The sequence below is a fragment of the Strongylocentrotus purpuratus genome, unplaced genomic scaffold, assembly GCF_000002235.5.
Source record: "Strongylocentrotus purpuratus isolate Spur 01 unplaced genomic scaffold, Spur_5.0 spur5_scaffold_17, whole genome shotgun sequence".
Classification (NCBI taxonomy): domain Eukaryota; kingdom Metazoa; phylum Echinodermata; class Echinoidea; order Camarodonta; family Strongylocentrotidae; genus Strongylocentrotus; species Strongylocentrotus purpuratus.
The window spans coordinates 6,613,058-6,630,581 of NW_022145602.1; the positions used below are offsets into that span (position 1 = coordinate 6,613,058).

The 17,524-nt window shown below is 37.7% G+C and overlaps 2 protein-coding genes across 3 annotated transcripts; one reads left to right on the forward strand and one right to left on the reverse strand.

Moving 5' to 3' along the window:
• Positions 1 to 10,346, reverse strand: LOC590577. Of its 2 annotated transcripts, none has more exons than XM_030988577.1 (8): positions 10,077 to 10,346; positions 8,660 to 8,770; positions 6,934 to 7,050; positions 6,454 to 6,513; positions 5,450 to 5,611; positions 3,544 to 3,726; positions 3,008 to 3,047; positions 1 to 2,312 (listed from the first exon to the last, which is right to left on the reverse strand). In XM_030988577.1, the coding sequence occupies exons 2-8, from the start codon at positions 8,729 to 8,731 to the stop codon at positions 2,239 to 2,241; spliced, it is 708 nt and encodes a 235-aa protein (XP_030844437.1). In that variant the 5' UTR covers positions 8,732 to 8,770; positions 10,077 to 10,346; the 3' UTR covers positions 1 to 2,238. The 2 variants fall into 2 exon arrangements, with proteins under 2 accessions (XP_030844437.1, XP_030844436.1); XM_030988576.1 differs by having other exon boundaries at positions 3,538 to 3,726.
• A 4,228-nt stretch (positions 10,347 to 14,574) lies between these two features.
• On the forward strand, positions 14,575 to 17,159 carry LOC587007 (putative ankyrin repeat protein RF_0381). Its single transcript, XM_030988140.1, has 5 exons — positions 14,575 to 14,748; positions 15,121 to 15,592; positions 15,830 to 16,062; positions 16,186 to 16,275; positions 16,923 to 17,159. Exons 1-5 carry the CDS (start codon positions 14,575 to 14,577, stop codon positions 17,157 to 17,159), a joined length of 1,206 nt encoding a protein of 401 aa, XP_030844000.1.
• The last annotated feature ends 365 nt before the right edge of the window (positions 17,160 to 17,524 follow it).

The following is a 17,524-nucleotide window of genomic DNA, read 5'->3' on the forward strand; positions in this document are numbered from 1 at the left end:
TTTGAAAGTGCTAACAAAAATACATTTAATTTCGTAAAAATAATATATACAAAAAATGTTTAATATCTATTTAAATATTAACACTCATATTTCACGTAAAATATCTAAATCAGACTCAAATTAAAGCAGGATATCTTCCAAATCGCCATTATCTTGCTTAAAGTTAAGTAGGCTTATACATTTAGTAGCATCTAAATCAGTCATATGTGAGATAAGATGACTTTGTTTTCGATTTTGCTATAGCAAATATCGTATTTTAAGCTAGTATGAAACCCATACGTGCATCCCAGATCTGAAAAACAAATAACTAACGATTTTTAGTTTTCCCTCAAATAATAAAAGCCATACCAATATTGATATAACAATAAGTATTCGTAAAATATTTATATTTACAACAAAACGTGTGCGGTATGTATTTAGGACCCGTGTGACTTACTGAACATTATTAAAAGGCACACAAGTAATGCTCCCGCTAAAAGTATATAGACATCATGTACTTTCTTTCAGTATAGGCTTAGCAAGAGTGGTGTTGTGCTATAAAATAACTATTGTGTTGTAAATATGACTTTATTACTAAAAGGAGGACACCTAAAAAAGAAAACTATTATTTTTCCTTGTTTTAGGTAAAGATTTGAGAGCATTTGTCACAAATTTGAAAACCTGATGACAAATTTTCATGTCTTCAAATATGAAAATCTGACGCAAACCTGTCGAAAATTTGGTTCGACATCCCCGACCCCTTCAATAGCCCCTGTCTGAATATCTGGTCGATAATATTACCACTGACCTACCAAAGTAAATTCATTTCATATTAACTAAAGTGAAGATAAAACCTGTTGTCGAGTTTTTCTACGAATGTTCAACATACCATTCATAATAATACAAGAATACCTCCAAATAGTCTAAACAATAAGCACCACGATAGACAGCAATAACTATTATACAGATGAACAGAATATCTGCCCTATTACGTACACAGCATACAAAAATAAAACAAAGTTATCAAAATATAAACACATATAAAGGACAAAGCCAAGTATTCATAGGAACGTGCTAACTTTAGTCCAAGTTTTTTTCAGTCGATACATCTGGTCCACTAATAAAAGAGGCCGAGTTTCAAACTCCATATCGATTAGTAATTACCATAATTCTGTTACAAATCGCAACAAATAGAAATTATCTCGCCATGAAATAATTTTTCTATTTTTCATTCCATGACTGGACCTATTTTTTGCTTCATCATTCTGTCGCAGAATTTCTTCAATATTATTTTTAAAAAAGAATCGAGAGCTTGGCACTCGGCGGTCCATATGATTATCAGTAGACAAATATATTGTATACCAGGAGAGTGTTTCATGAAGACTAAGATCGATTTATGTCAGACCATTCATGCCACTGGTTGCTCTCACCATTGGTCTCTCAGGGGACGTCACAAATCTACAGAATTTACATTTTTGATAGTTCATTGGTGAAGTAAAAAAGTTCCTTACAATGTGAACTTAAGTTATATTTAAGACTTGGACTTGGACTACGGTGTGCGATCAATGCCCCCAAAATGTCTTAAACCAGATGTAAAATTAGAGGGGAATAGTCTTGGAAGTTATGATATTTAGATATTTTTTCCTTCAATAATGGACGATCCAAATATGAACATTATGTAGCTCTGTGCTCACGATTTGTATGTCCATTGCGAAACTAGCGGCATGAACGGCCTGCCATAGTCAAGTCCAACTTAAGTCGATCTTAGTCTTTGTGAAACACTCCCCAGATTTAACATAGTCCTCCTGTGTGAAGACGAGATATTACAGCCATTCTTATTCCAAGAGTGACAGCACCATTAAAAATTATATTTTAATACATATATATATATATATATATATATATTAATACATTTAATCTTAATACACTTTAATGTAAGAAATTATATCTACTTCTTTGTTGGTGCAGTTTCCATTCATTTATACATTTTTTTTTTTTTTAACGCCGCAGTTAACTGTTCTGTCATAAGACAGATATAGCCGTCTGGTATGGGGTATTCTTGAAGAAAGGTGACATTTTCAACCTAGTGCAGCAAGATCTAGTGTCGGCGGAACAACCGCCGATGAAAGAGAGCTTTCAGTCTAACTCCGGGATGGGCAGTACAGGTAGGCAAGACTCGGAGGGTGGCAGTTTCTAAAGGTGAATGAACTATTTCTCGACTCCAGATCTTAAGAAATGTGGGTCTCGCTACCAAGCAAATCACACTGGTTCACCACCAGACGGGGCCTTGGTAGGCAGCTTAGGTGCTTCTGGTTGAGATGCACTTGATGTGACTAAAGAGAAAGGACGGGGACACAGGGAAAAAGAAAGAGAGAGAGAGAGTAAAAAAAAGATATTAGTATTGATGTAAATGATGATATTGGTGATAGCGATGGTGGTGATAAAGATGGTGATGATGATAGTGGTGATGATGGTGATGGTGATGGTGGTGATGATGGTGCATGGTGTTGATGGTGGTAGTGATGATGGTGGTGATGAAGATGATGGTAGTGGTGGTGGTGGTGATGCAGATGAAGATGATGTTTGTTGTGGTGATGATGGTGGTGGTGATGGTGATGGTGATAGTGATGGTGATGGTGGTGGTGGTGATGGTGATGAAGATGATGATGGTAGTGGTGGTGGTGGTGATACAGATGAAGATGATGATTGTTGTGGTGATGATGGTGAGAATAACACTGGTAATGATGATGGTGATGATGATGATGATGATGGGGAGGAGTAGAAGGAGGATGTTGATGACGATGATCGTTATAATTTATCATACATTAATTTTAATCAATAAATTAGACTCTGCTACTAAAAACGCTATTAAAAAACCATAACTGTTTACTTCATCTTAGCCAGAGATGGGGATGAGAAACAGACAACTCGTTTAATTTTAAATCTGAAGTCCGTACTTCAGGAACATGTAGTGATACATCTTCGAATACAACTACAAGAAAAAAAAAACATACAAATTAATAATTACCTTCTAATCGAAGAGAGCCGTCTGCTAGAATATCTTCAGCCTAAAATTACAAACAACACGATCGTCATTAAATCAATGTGGTCCTTCATATCTTGCTATGAATGCGACTCTTTATGACTAAATTATGGTGCTGCATGGATGGGATATGCTGAAATGATAACTAGTGGATTGGTCTGAACATTAAACTCTAAACGTATAGCTTAAGATCAAATCTGGAAAGAAACCATGAGGTGACCAACGTTTTAAAAGTGGTTTATCGAATCTTTACACGAGCTTGATGCAATCTGAATAGTGTTGGATTCGGCAAGATAATAGTGACACAACACCTTTAAAATGCTGTCATTCCTCAGCCTTTGAAATAGATATTAATTTTACACTTAAAGAGTTCTGGTAACAGACATAAATACATTTTTCACCCTCTCTCATACAAATGATGACCCGACATATATATAAGTTCACCTTTAATTCACTAACTTTTAAAAAATTCCCATTTAAGTTGATTATTTGTGTGTATGTTGCAAGGACCTTACCGATACCTCATTGGTGGCGCGTTGCCCGCAACACAGGCAACACTCTGGTGCGTCGCTGTAACACTCCTTGAAACAGCTGGCGCAACAGGTACAGTTGAAGCAACTCCCGAACAAAACCCCAAGAATAGAAGCGATGAAGGCCATCAAGGAAATGAGAGCTATCAGAACATCGATTACCATCCTACCGGCCTGCAACATGATTGATTTAAGGTGGTTTAAGGCGCTTGACTGGAGATGCGAAGGTCGAGGGTTCGAATCCCGACACGGAACTAATATCCTTTGGCAAGATATTAAAGGAAACCGAACCCCAAGTAATAAATTTACCTATTCTGAGAGATATATTATATTATTGCCCATAAATCTACAAGATTCCCCACCAAAGTGTATGAGAGAGGTATAAAGCAAAAATAAATTACAGTTACTCAGCACGACATGGGCATCGCCATTTTCTTGATAATGTGACGTACTATGCGAAGTCGATTATCAAGTAAATGTATTCAAATTTATGGATGCTTCTTTCCCAGACGTGTGTGGTGATGAAGCATTTCATTCAGCTGCTATTATCCTTTGTACTATAATTGCCAGAAGGCAAATTGCATAAGTAAGTCAGTGCTCTCCTGGGGTGAAGATTTCTCATAAATGAAATGGATTTGTCAACTGCTATAGTGTAGTATTTATAAATTAATTTTGTTACAATTGTGCCCCTGTTATTTATTATTCACCTTATATAATTTATATCATCTCAATTATTATTTTTTTCATTGAAAAGTAAAGGTTTCGTTATTGATTTAAAAATTCTTTCCAACTAAAGCTTGGTGCATGATACATGTACAACTTCAACAGGTACGTCACATTTTCAAGAAAATGGCTGCGCCCATGTTATGCTGAAAGGCATCACATAATGCGAAGAATATCTTTATTTATATATATCTTGTATATTTTCGTAAGGAATATTGTACATCAAAGGGCAGGAATACATCTCATTTTTCAGAATACCTACACTTATTCTTTGGGTTTAGGTTTCCTTTAACCTACACCTTGCTAATCTCCACCCAGGTGTTACAATGGGTACCCGGTAGGATGCGAGCGTCATTGTTAGTCAACTAGTTATTGAGCGTCAAGTAACGCCTGGCTGGAATGCTCCCCAGGGAGTGGGGATTGTGCACACAGTGTGTGCGGGCAAGCAGTGATTCCAATGACCGGGGTAATAGTATATCTGTATAGTGCTTAGAGACGTCCGAGGTGTATTAAGCGCTATGTAAAAGCGTAATATTATATTATTATTATTTATGAATTAACTATAATTAAAGGACTCGCATGAAATGTCACAGATTTGTACATTTATTTGATTGACCGGAGCTTCAAACATTCAGGACTTTCTTATTTTTAAATCGGAATTTGCTCAAACTTTCACTGACCTGTTTCTCTTATTTTCCACTTCTATTACAACCAATTTCATATCAGGGTGGACTACTCCTTTAATAATACATAATAATTAGGGCTTTTTGTAAAGCTCATGATGTCCGTATTAAACATCGTGACGCTCCAATTTTATTACACCGGTCATAGCTGGCGGTCTAATGTGTACGTAGCGGTCTGGCATATCGGATACCCATTCTCACCTGGGTGGAGAGTGGCAAAAGTTGATTGATATTGTGCAAAAGGAAGTCAGTGCCGGAGTCGATTAATTACTTAATTAATGAATAAAAGAATGAAGAGCGAGAAAAAATAAATGAATGAATAAACAAATGACTAAATAAATAATCAAATAAAATTATGAATATATGAATGAATGAATAAATGAATAAATAAATAAATAGATACAGAAATAGATAAATAAAAAATTTAAAAAGTCGGCGGTCGGGGGATATTCACTACGATTTTTGAGCTACTTCGTCATACGAAAACTTACGAGAGATTTACGGCAGTCAAACTCCAGACTATGAAATGGATTGCAGTATGTGAAGTGTACGTAACCCAGAGTCTTCTCGTGTCTTATGATAACCCAGTAGAAGATAAAGAGACCGAGTGAGATGACGCTACACATCACAGATAGACCTATGTATGCAGCCGTCTGATTTAGGCAAACAGGAAGAAGAAAAATATAAACAAACGGAAATATATAGATGAGAATAATAATTTCAATAAAGCTACAGGTACTCATATCCTTTCCAAGTTTTGGTATTTTTGAAGAATGTGAAAATTCGATTTGTCCCGATTTACGTTTCTTGGGAATACAAGGTTACATGTAAAAGTATTCAACAAAGGCTCTAATTTAAACAGTCCACCTTTCATTCTTGACTTCCAAAAATCACACAAAGAAAAACACCTTATATTTACGAGGGTTATGGATAATTTAGTTGTTCACTGCATATTGTCAATATAAAAATCCATCTCAAGGGGTTCTCAACATACTGTCACCGCCCTGGCTTTAACCCCGTGGTCCTATAAGGAGCTGAAAGAATTCAAGGAATTACTTCCCAACAAGTATTCATTCGCTACACCTAGGTTGAGAGTGACAAATATACATTCATGTCTTGCCAAATGACCTAAGTGTCAAGGCAGGGATTTGAACCCCTGAACTGCATGGTGATCTACACTCCGGTGACATAAACTACTATGTGATACCTCAACTTTACAAAAACAACAAAACAATTATTGAAGGAGAATGGGACTCGTAAGTACATCGAATAAAAATGAAAGAGAGCCGATAGAGGTGTGAGCATACAAGGAAAAAGAAAGGGTAAGAAATAAGAAACAGATGATTTATTGCTACTCTTACGGATTTTCTTGATAGTCTTCATCTTCTTCTGAATTTTAGAATTAGTCCGATAGAGGACAATACTTGTGTATATAGGCAGTATCCTCTACGATACCAACAAAGAAAAACAAAGAGAAACACCAAATAAATCTTACCAGATGATGCTTCCTCTGTTGTGCGGCACATAAGCCAACAATTCCGGGCACTATGAAAAACTATAAAAGAAAATGGGAACAGAAATGTCCAGCTACATAATAAATATGATAATAATGGACAACGGACATAAAAGTCTATTGCTCTTCTTACACTTAGAAGGAGCGTGCAATGAGAAGAAAAAGTTTTCATTTTTCGCACCCCGAGGTCAGAGGTGTTGCTATACAATAATTTACGGATATTAAAAAGATTTATGACATTCCCAAGAAGAAAATAGAGAAAAATAAATAAATGGAATAATGATAATAAAATCCTCAACTTTTGTTCTTTGTAGACAAATTAAGACAGTATAAATATGACAAATATCTAAATTTCCGACGGATATTATTTCGATCGGGCTGACAACCACTCCCTCCCCTTTCCACCCCTATGTTCAATGCCCTCTCCCATTTCTTCCCTCCCCCTCACTGAGTTTGACTTACGAAAAGGCCACACCAAATGGGTGCAGCATAAAAAGACCACATGGCCCTCGTGAGAGCGGCGGCGATTCCCAAGATGACAAGGGCGATGCCACTGGTGAGATGAATAATGGAAGTTATCTGTAATGACAAACGAACAAAGTTTATTGGTTTCAGTTTAATTAGAAACATGCTTTGTTTCGACAACATCAAACAAACTTGAAAAAAGTTAGAAGAACAAAATCAATAGTCTGTACGACTTAAACTGTCGATACGGGTTCCAGCAACAATTCAAATCTCTAAACCCAAACTAAAACCCAAACTAAAAAAATGTAAAAAATAAAGTCGGAGGAAATAAGTAAAAGGTCAAACACATACAAATTAGTAAATTGTATTAATAGTTATAATCTTGTCACAGTGGCAATCGTTTTGAAAGCCTGTATAAATCTGGGCGATTTATCAGATTACTATAATTACGTTATAAGATGATAATCGTCGACTATTAGGCGCTATATAAATCCGGAATTATTGTTGATATTATCATTATCAAATATAATTCTTAATTGTTTCAAGTATGGACAATGCCATGAGTGAAAAATCGGTCTAACACGTGGGGGGGGGGGGGGCGTATTATTGCTCAAATCTTTTGGGTGCGATCATAATTATAGATAACTTTGACTTCTGGTAATGATAGAAAATAGATTCTCACAGAATCCAACAAAACTTAAACTGAATGTTCAAGATTACAAATAAATGACATGCGCCAAATGATTTTGGTAGGAAATATATAGGGGCTGAGTAATTAGCATAAAAAGATAAGGAAATCAAGGTAAGTAGGCCCAACATCATGTGCTTTACACAGGTTACTATATGTGCACATTAGAGTTGTTGTTTTTATTGAAGATGATTTCCAGCAGGTTTCTTGTTGTTGCTGTTTCAAGCAATCAATCTACTGCAGGATAAACAATCCAGAATGAATTATAGCTATGTTCTCTCGACAAACGATGCCCATACCAGAGCTCAAGATTAGCTTTAAGTACAGGTATTGTTTGTACACAATTTCCCTACGTTTTCTCAAGGTTTTTGTCCCTATTCAGGATATCTCACTTTTAGTCTCCTTTGGGTTTTTTTTTTATTTTTTTTTTTTTTACTTGTTTTGATGATGATCCTTCTATGCCGGGATTAGGACTTCAATACATTGGCTTGAACCTCAGCCCCATTTTATCCTCGGGGATTTCCGCGGATACATTGGTGGTTGATCGCGGGGATCGGGAAAAAGTCGAAGATTTCCGGAGCATTGATGGGCGATTGATATTTCACCTTGAACTAATGTATAAACCCATTGTTGTCCATAAGGTTGGAATAATTTTTTACTACCACTCTTTATGAAGTGATTTGGACATCTATATCTTCTAAGAATTGTATTGATCAATCTAAAGGGTCATAGAGTTAGATCAATAAAGTTCTGAGAAGACATACAATGAATTCATCGCTAAAAAAGAAACCATATTGTCACAATCATTTTCATGAAAAAAGGTAAAAGTATTATTCCAACTTTCTAGGCATCATTGTATTTTGCCTGTATTTCGCCCGTCTTATTAAGAGCTGTTATTGATTCGAATCAATCGCAAGTCCTCCAATCAATCGCAAAGTTATTTCAAAATTTCACCATTCCGTTTCTCAAATTTTTCTGCTTTGATTCATAATAATATAAAAAAAACGAACTTGTTGGATTTCCCTCTTTACTCACCTTGAACTGGTGCAAGTATTTCGCCTGCCCTAGCAGTGATACAGGGTACATATAGTGTGGAGCTGTCGTCATGGTGATATCTGTCCCAGGAGCCGGGCTCTTTTATGCAGGCTAGAGTATGAAAAATAGATTTATGGTACATATTAGATTTGATTTATCAACCAACAGCAAATACTGGAATACATTTCATACAATTATGTTTACATGAAGAGGTGAAAATAATGGTTAGTAAAAATGGGCCAGTAGATAGCACATGTGCTGTTCTAGTCTAACATTTTGCAGCTAAACAAAGTATTTTGATACAAGTTAAGTTCAGAAAGCAAAACAAAACAAACATTATTTTTACCGTCACCATCGATTTTAAGATTTAACAATTGAAGAACATTATAGTCATTGACCATGTAGTAAGCAAATGAAATACACAATTTTAAACAACTCATAATGCTACTGTTGGGATTTGCAAGAAATATCGAAACATTGTGTTATTAATTTTGTTCGAATATACTACAACCAGATAAAGGCAATGAAAATGGCTATATATTTATAATGAAAATAGGAAATTAAACCAATCACAAGTATTGCTGGTTAATTTAGCTCAGTCCAACGCCCCTCCATTCGCCCCTCTTTCTCACCCCCCTCCTCTCTCTCTCTCTCTCTCTTTCTCTCTCTAATTTTCTCTCTTCTGTATATTTTAATCGATCTCGTTAATAAGTTCGCCTCTTCATGCCTTCAACGTACAGCATTACAAAATTAAAGAATAATCTTCTTCTTTGTGAGACAGATACAAAGTCATGTAAAGGTAGAGCAATAGGGGTGCTTTAAATGCAGAGTAAGGCTTTAGGATATAATATACAGACAGGCTGTTAGAGAATTAAAAGCATGGAATAAAGAAGAAATCGAGATAATGTAGGTAGGCCCCACCCAATGTTATTAGAGGGGGTATATTCTTTTGCAGTCATGCACTCCTGCATGCATTATACACCAATACGCAAGACAATCTTGAATGCACCGACATTGGACTGTTCATGATACAGTGGATAAAGAAGCCATATATTTTACACCCGATACACTGATGAATATAGGATATATCATGGAGTTACTAACTCCAGGTATAATACTACCAGTACTGTTTACACACTCGTGTAGCTCACTATATCACTCTAGAGTGAAACATATACAGTGTATAATAAGCGAAGTAAGCAAACACCAAATATATTTATATACACTATACTTCGATATAGTCACCTGTAGTTATACCTACAATGCATGTATAATACATACATGCATGTCTACCTATAGAGTATCATTAGGAGACACTAGTAAAAGCATATATTTCGCTAACAAGGGTTCTGTACTATATAATTATGATCAAGTCATAATTGAAGTCAACGCATACACATGCATATATTACACTTACCGAACGTTGGTCAGAGAGAGAATATCATGAACGCCGATACAGTACTATGTTTTCCCTATCTATATACAGACGAACTGTATTGTGGTGTTATATAATGTAGCCGCACACAGCTCACTAGATTTGCTTGTTGTTGTAAAAAAAAGAGACAAAAGGAGACAAAATAAGGCTCTTTATACGTCCGTACATGTGCAGGCACTAAATCATTGATTTCCACGCACGAACAGCGTACAAACTGAGAGTAGGAAAGCTGTGCCAATCTGTGCAAGCATTCAATAGAAGAACAATTCGCGGTTTGTTTACACAGAACTTGACCCGGTATAGGTTCAAATCATAACGCTCCCTCCCTCTCTCTCTCTCTCTCTGTCTCTCTCTCTCTCATTTCTCTATCCCTCTCTAATATTTTTTTTTCTCTCTCTCACACTAATTTTTCTCTCTCTCTATACATCCCTTCCTGTCTCTCTGTCTGCCTGTCTCTCGCTCCCTTCCTCTCTCTCACTCTCTCTCTCTCTCTCTCTCTCTAATGTTGTTTCTCTCTCTCTCTCTCTCCCCGGGACATATTAATAACCCCTGCAAAGTTCTACAGAATTTGCTGCAAAAGGGATACACTTCCTTTAATAGATGAAAATAAATATTTGCGTGAAACTTATCAGTACAAAAACCTATGTAATAAATAGACATAAGGAATTATCTTACATTATTAAACACCTATAAAGATACGCTGCTCAGGCATCAAACACAGTCATTGCAATAGATTTCAATTCTAGCTTTGAAGGAAAAAAATTATCATCGTCTTACTGTACCCGCATACGAGCACTAAAAAATCACGGGCATAGAAATATGGAATACAAGTTTATTGCATTAATTATTTGTACAAACCCGGCCCCCCACTCCGGGGTCGGAATGACCCCATGCGTGTTACCAAAATGTCCGGTAAAGGGGTACTTTTCGTGCGACAAAGTCCGGCCCGAGAATTGTAAAAAAAAAGGGTTTATTAACTTTTCACCCGGAGATTTCTTTAAAAAGGGGGGTGTTTTTTTTTCTTTCTCTCTCTCATCTCTGTGGACTCCTGAGAAATAATTCCGAATTTAGGGGGGTACATTGAGCATTTTTCATGATTTAGGGGGTCTCCAAGGCAGGGAAAGCCCGCAAAAAGCCCGCGAAAGGGGGTTCAGAAATGTTGGCAGTCCTCAGATAGGAGGTCAGTGCTTTCAAAAAGAGGGAACGAGCATATGCGTACCCTAAATAACACTGAGTGGGGGGGGGGGGGCGGGTGTACAAAAAGGCAGTTTTGCATAAAAAGAGGCAATAAAATTTTAATCTAGATTCAAGATTGCAGGACTCCGTCTTATAATGAGTTGCGATTGATCCAAATCAATCGCAAGTCCTCCACCCAATCGCAAGTTTACAGTCCCCTATCTCTTTTGTACATAGTTACGATTAATATTAACTCTTTATAACACGGGGCCCGGGTGTATTTATGTATTCAAGGGAACCCTGATTCTATTGTTAACGAAGAATATAAACGAGCTTTTACAAATTAAAAAAGATATAAGATTTGCATCATGCTTTTCCTAGAGGGCTTTATTTACTTCTCATATCAAAGCGGCTTGATCAACATGCCTCAAAAAATTTGATTATGGAAATTAAATACTAAACTATTTTTGACAGACATGGCGCGTTACAAATGTTAAATATTATTATTATTACGTGTAAGCTAATAAACGAAATATTATTTTCAAAATTCTGATCTAGTTTGTTCATAAGGAAGAGTATTTTCATCAATATCTTACAATATCATGCCATTGTGCACAGGTTACGAGACATATTTTCTTTGGAGAAAGTTAAAATAAAAATTTCCTTTCATTTGTATTTTTTCTAAAAGACAATAAGCTCTCATAATATTTATACTGTAGTATACATCTACATCTAAGGTGGTACTGGACAGGACCAATTGGTATATACGTCCAGATTTCCGTGGCATCGCAAACTGTCATCAAACATTACAACTAAGGGTGCAGAGTTCAAAAATAAAAATAAAAAGGTGCTCATAAATACAAATATCCATGCGTATTTGCGTGTGTGTGTGTGTGTGTGTGTTTGTTTTTTAAACATGAAACTCCTATTCATTTTATACATACACACACACGCGCACGCACCCACACACACACATACACGCACACGTATGGGTAGCCTTTCCATTGAATGAGAACATTGTTTGAGAAAATAGACCTGTAACCTGATCACCTTTATCTTGGTTACTGTCAAACGTTAATGTTATGTCATAATCATACTAGTTATTACCTGTTCCATTTTTCTAATTCTTGAACGGAGTGACGTTGGATAAAAATCAAGAAATTCTATCCTCATCGTTCTACAGCCAGTCATTCCACCATCTCTTTTACAAGTTCAGCTTTTTTAAATCTCTCAATTGTTCTTTTTTTCTTATAGTGTCTATGCTCTTGGTTGAGCGTATCGAATTTAAAATAATCCGGTGCCTGATTTATCCCTCTCTACATTTCATTCCACCTATAACGACATATTTTCTTTCGATATGATAGAGTTCCGATATTTTGTTAGCTGTAAAGAAACACAAAAACACGAAGAGTATTTTTACTTCACAAACTGAATAACAGACAGGTTATAATTCATGAAGTGTACACATGCACAATGGTACCCCCGCCCCCCCCCCCCCCACTCAGTGTTATTTAGGGTACGCATATGCGTGTTCCCAGCACCCCCCCCCCCCCTCCTTTCAGCATAAGTCCGGTGTGTAAAGTCAATACGGGGAGACCTTTTTCTTTTGTTATACGAGCCTTTTCAGCACGACCTCCCCCTTTCAGCATAAGTCCGGTGTGTAAAGTCAATACGGGTAGACCTTTTTCTTTTGTAATGAGCCAAAGATTTTGGGAACACGCATGCGGTCCCTCCGTTCCCGGAGTGGGGGGGGGGCGGGATGGTACCCACTTCAGTATTTGACGTAGTGCCAAAAAAAGCGCCACGTTATCAAATGGGGAATTCCTAAAAAAATTAACTCTAAGAATAATAGGCAGAATAATGTAAGGGATTTACGCGCAGGGTCTGTACAAAAGTAGTTTAATGGCACAGTATAGGTTGTCATCACAATAGTGTGCATGAAATCCCAACCAAGCATGAAAAAAAATCTATTGATCTACAGTAGACTTGAAAGGTGTTTGCCATCTTTCTAAGCAATGTACACATTTTCGTTATATCATGAATGAAAAATATTTGCATTACGATTTACAGTTCACTGCACAGGACTTTGAAACTTGTTGAAAGCGACAAAAATAACAACTGCACATTGCGAGAAAAATATATATGTGGTGGTTGCTTATGCTTGTAACATGCAGAATGCAACTGGTTTTTCTGCAACAAAAGATTAAGAATGTTAATAGTAGTCGAGCGTAATGGGAGAATTAGACGATTAACAAAAACTGTGCTAGATTTGGATGTCTGGTAAACCGGTGCTTCTGCAAGTATGGAAGACATGAATCAAGAGCTTCATGAGGCAGCATTGAGGGGTAAAATTTAAAGGTTCTACATATGCCAGACAGACGAAGACGGAAACACACCTTTACACAGGAGACCGTCACTGAGTATCTCATAAATAAATCATGGATCTGATGTGAAGAAGGTTACTCCAGATGGACAAACACCCCTACATCTCGCTGCATCACTCGGGCGTCTTAAAGCAACCGAAGTTATAGTCAGTCATTGAGCAAATACGGACATAGAAGACAAAAACGGCTACTCTGCATTACACAAAAGGGAATCATGGCAATAATAAATGCATTACTCCTTCAAACATTGCAGCAACGTATGGTCATTTTGATGCCACCGAAAATCTCATTAGCATAGGAACTTAGGTGATAGAATGGATGTGGGTATGACTGCATTACAGCGTGCTGCTGAATATCGTCAGCTGGATTACAACAAATATCTCATCAGTCAAGGAACTGATACGAATAAGGGAGATACTGACGGAAGGACAGAATTACATCTTGCCGCTTTCCATGATCATCTTGACGTCACCAAATATCTCATCAGTCAAGGAGCTGATGTGAATCAGGGAGATAATGACGGTGTGACTGCATTGCACAGTGCTGCTCGGGATGGTCATCTTGATGTCACCAAATATCTCATCAGTCAAGGAGCTGATGTGAATAATGAGAGAAATGATGGTTGGACTGTACTACACAGTGCTGCTTGCAATGGTCATCTTAATGTCACCAGATATCTCATCAGTCAAGGAGCTGATGTGAATATCGGAGATTATGATGATTATACTGCATTGCATGGTGCTGCTCAGGAGGGTCATCTTGATGTCACCAAATATCTCATCAGTCAGGGAGCCGAGGTGAATAGTGGATCAAATGACGGTTGGACAGTATTACACAATGCTGCTTTCAAAGATCATCTTAATGTCACCAAATATCTCATCAGTCAAGGAGCAAATGTGAATAAGGGAGATGATAACGGTATGACTGCACTACACAGTGCTACTCAGGAGGGTCATCTTAATGTCATCAAATATCTCATCAGTCATGGAGCAAATGTGAATAAGGGAGATAATGACGGAAGAACTGCACTACACAGTGCTGCTCAGGAGGGTCATCTTGATGTCATCAAATATCTCATCAGTCATGGCGCTGAGGTGAATAGTGGAACAAATGACGGAAGAACTGCACTACACAGTGCTTCTCAGGAGGGTCATCTTAATGTCATCAAATATCTCATCAGTCATGGAGCAAATGTGAATAAGGGAGAAAATAACGGTATGACTGCACTACACAGTGCTACTCAGGAGGGTCATCTTAATGTCATCAAATATCTCATCAGTCATGGAGCAAATGTGAATAAGGGAGATAATGACGGAAGAACTGCACTACACAGTGCTGCTCAGGAGGGTCATCTTGATGTTATCAAATATCTCATCAGTCATGGCGCTGAGGTGAATAGTGGAACAAATGACGGAAGAACTGCACTACACAGTGCTGCTCAGGAGGGTCATCTTAATGTCATCAAATATCTCATCAGTCATGGAGCAAATGTGAATAAGGGAGATAATGACGGAAGAACTGCACTACACAGTGCTGCTCAGGAGGGTCATCTTGATGTCATCAAATATCTCATCAGTCATGGCGCTGAGGTGAATAATGGACAAAATGACGGTTGGACAGTATTACACAGTGCTGCCTTTTATGGTCATCTTGATGTCACCAAATATCTCATCAGTCATGAAGCTGATGTGAATAAAGGAGATAATGATTATACAGCATTACACGGTGCTGCTCAGGAGGGTCATCTTGATGTAACCAAATATCTCGTCAGTCACGGAGCTGATGTGAATAAGGGATATAATGACGGCAGGACTGCATTACACATTGCTTCCCAGAAGGGTCTTCTTGATGTAACCAAATATCTCATCAGTCATGGAGCTGAGGTGAATAATCGAAGAAATGACGGTTGGACAGTATTACACAGTGTTGCCGTCAATGGTCATCTTGATGTCACCAAATATCTCATCAGTCAAGGAGCTGATGTGAATATCGGAGATACTGACGACTATACTGCATTGCACGGTGCTGCTCAGGAGGGTCATCTTGATGTCACCAAATATCTCATCAGTCAAGGAGCTGAGGTGAATAATCGAAGAAATGACGGTTGGACAGTATTACACAGTGCTGCTTTCAATGGTCATCTTGACGTCACCAAATATCTCATCAGTCAAGGAGCTGATGTGAATAAGGGAGATAATTACGGCAGGACTTCACTACACAGTGCTGCTCAGGAAGGTCATCTTGATGTCACCAAATATCTCATCAGTCATGGAGCTGAGGTGAATAATGGAAGAAATGACGGTTGGGCAGTATTACAGAGTGCTGCTTTCAATGGTCATCTTGATGTCACCAAATGTCTCATCAGTCTAGGAGCTGATGTGAATGAGGGAGATAATGACGACTGGACTGTATTACACAGTACTGCTCAGGAGGGTCATCTTGAAGTCACCAAATATCTCATCAGTCAAGGAGCTGATGTGAATAAAGGAGATGATGATGGCAGGACTGTATTACACATTGCTTCCCAGAAGGGTCATATTGATGTCACCAAATATCTCATCAGTCAAGGAGCCGATGTGAATAAGGGAGATAATTACGGTAGGACTTCCCTACATAGTGCTGCTCAGGAGGGTCATCTTGATGTCACTAAACATCTCATCAGTCAAGAAGCTGAGGTGAATAAGGGAAATAGTGAGGGGAGGACCCCTTTACACCATGCTGTTCAGAATGGTAACCTTGATGTCGTTAAAGTCCTTCTGGCAGGAGGAGCACGTTCTGACACAGGAGACATCAACGGGCAAACACCTCTACAATTGTCTTCATTCTTGGGGTATCAAAGCATCGCTGATCTATTCATCGACCGTTCAAATTCCCAGGTAAACATATTAAAATCCACTTCAGTTTAGTCGAATTCATCTTTCATGATGTATTCAATACATGCACGTAGGATTTAATTAAGTGTATATTGGGCATGTTAGACATAGACTACCTATCACCATGTATTTAGTATTGACCAACTCGATTATTACTACATTTCTGTGACCAATATTTTATTCTTAAGGATACATAAAATACCAGTTAGACCTCAGTCCTGTTTTGCCACCCTTTGTTTATATACATGCATATCAAATTTCATAATGATTAAAAGCTTAACTTATTTCTGGATAATTGATCACCTGCAACTACTTTACGTTACCGAACTGGCTTTTGTAGCATTTTCTTTAAATCTGAAGTTTTTATGCTGCGTGTTTTCTTATATATCGACTAGCTCGATCAGAATGATTTAACGGATATCCATCTTGCCATCCAAAACGGTCATACATCCACTATTGAGAAGTTAGTTTCTGAGGGAGCTGATCTCAATGTCCAGTCAACTGACGGCCAGACATGTCTCCATAAAGCCATTAAACTCTGCTATAAGAGCAAGAAGGTTATGCATGAAACGGATACACTTCAAGAGGTGAGTTGTACCCCAGGAACACAAACGAGACCGACACTAGACTGACGAGAGTCTAAACAACAAATTACGTTACGGCCAAATATTGGTAAGTGTTTCGAGTCGACATGGAGTCGTTGTGGAGCTGTCACTGGCATACACTGCTCATCTAGGTCATTAGTGATTCCTAAAATATGATACCCATGATTGGCTAAAGAAAATGTGTATGTTGGTGTCTAGGCGTGTGTTCGTGCGTGTGGGAGAAGTTTACAACGTAAATAGATATTTCCACTTCTGTAAATCCAAGAGGCAGTGTTAGAATATGTTATTGATGGGCGATACTGTTCTGATATAAAAGTATATATTTGTTTATGTTTCAGATCTGTAATGAATATTACAGGGGCGAACTATCTCCTGAGAAGGCCTTGGTGTTT

What these genes read in the sequence shown, in the direction of transcription:
- LOC590577 (XM_030988576.1), bottom strand. Translation starts at nt 8,731, where the DNA reads ATGACGACAGCTCCACACTATATGTACCCTGTATCACTGCTAGGGCAG. An exon ending in AATACTTGCACCAGTTCAAG is followed by an intron (nt 7,051 to 8,659) that starts GTGAGTAAAGAG and finishes TTGTCATTACAG; the next exon opens with ATAACTTCCATTATTCATCT. An exon ending in AACAGAGGAAGCATCATCTG is followed by an intron (nt 5,612 to 6,453) that starts GTAAGATTTATT and finishes TGCCTAAATCAG; the next exon opens with ACGGCTGCATACATAGGTCT.
- LOC587007 (XM_030988140.1), top strand. Translation starts at nt 14,575, where the DNA reads ATGACTGCACTACACAGTGCTACTCAGGAGGGTCATCTTAATGTCATC. An exon ending in TCATCAGTCATGGCGCTGAG is followed by an intron (nt 14,749 to 15,120) that starts GTGAATAGTGGA and finishes AATGTCATCAAA; the next exon opens with TATCTCATCAGTCATGGAGC. An exon ending in ACACAGTGTTGCCGTCAATG is followed by an intron (nt 15,593 to 15,829) that starts GTCATCTTGATG and finishes TCAGTCAAGGAG; the next exon opens with CTGATGTGAATAAGGGAGAT.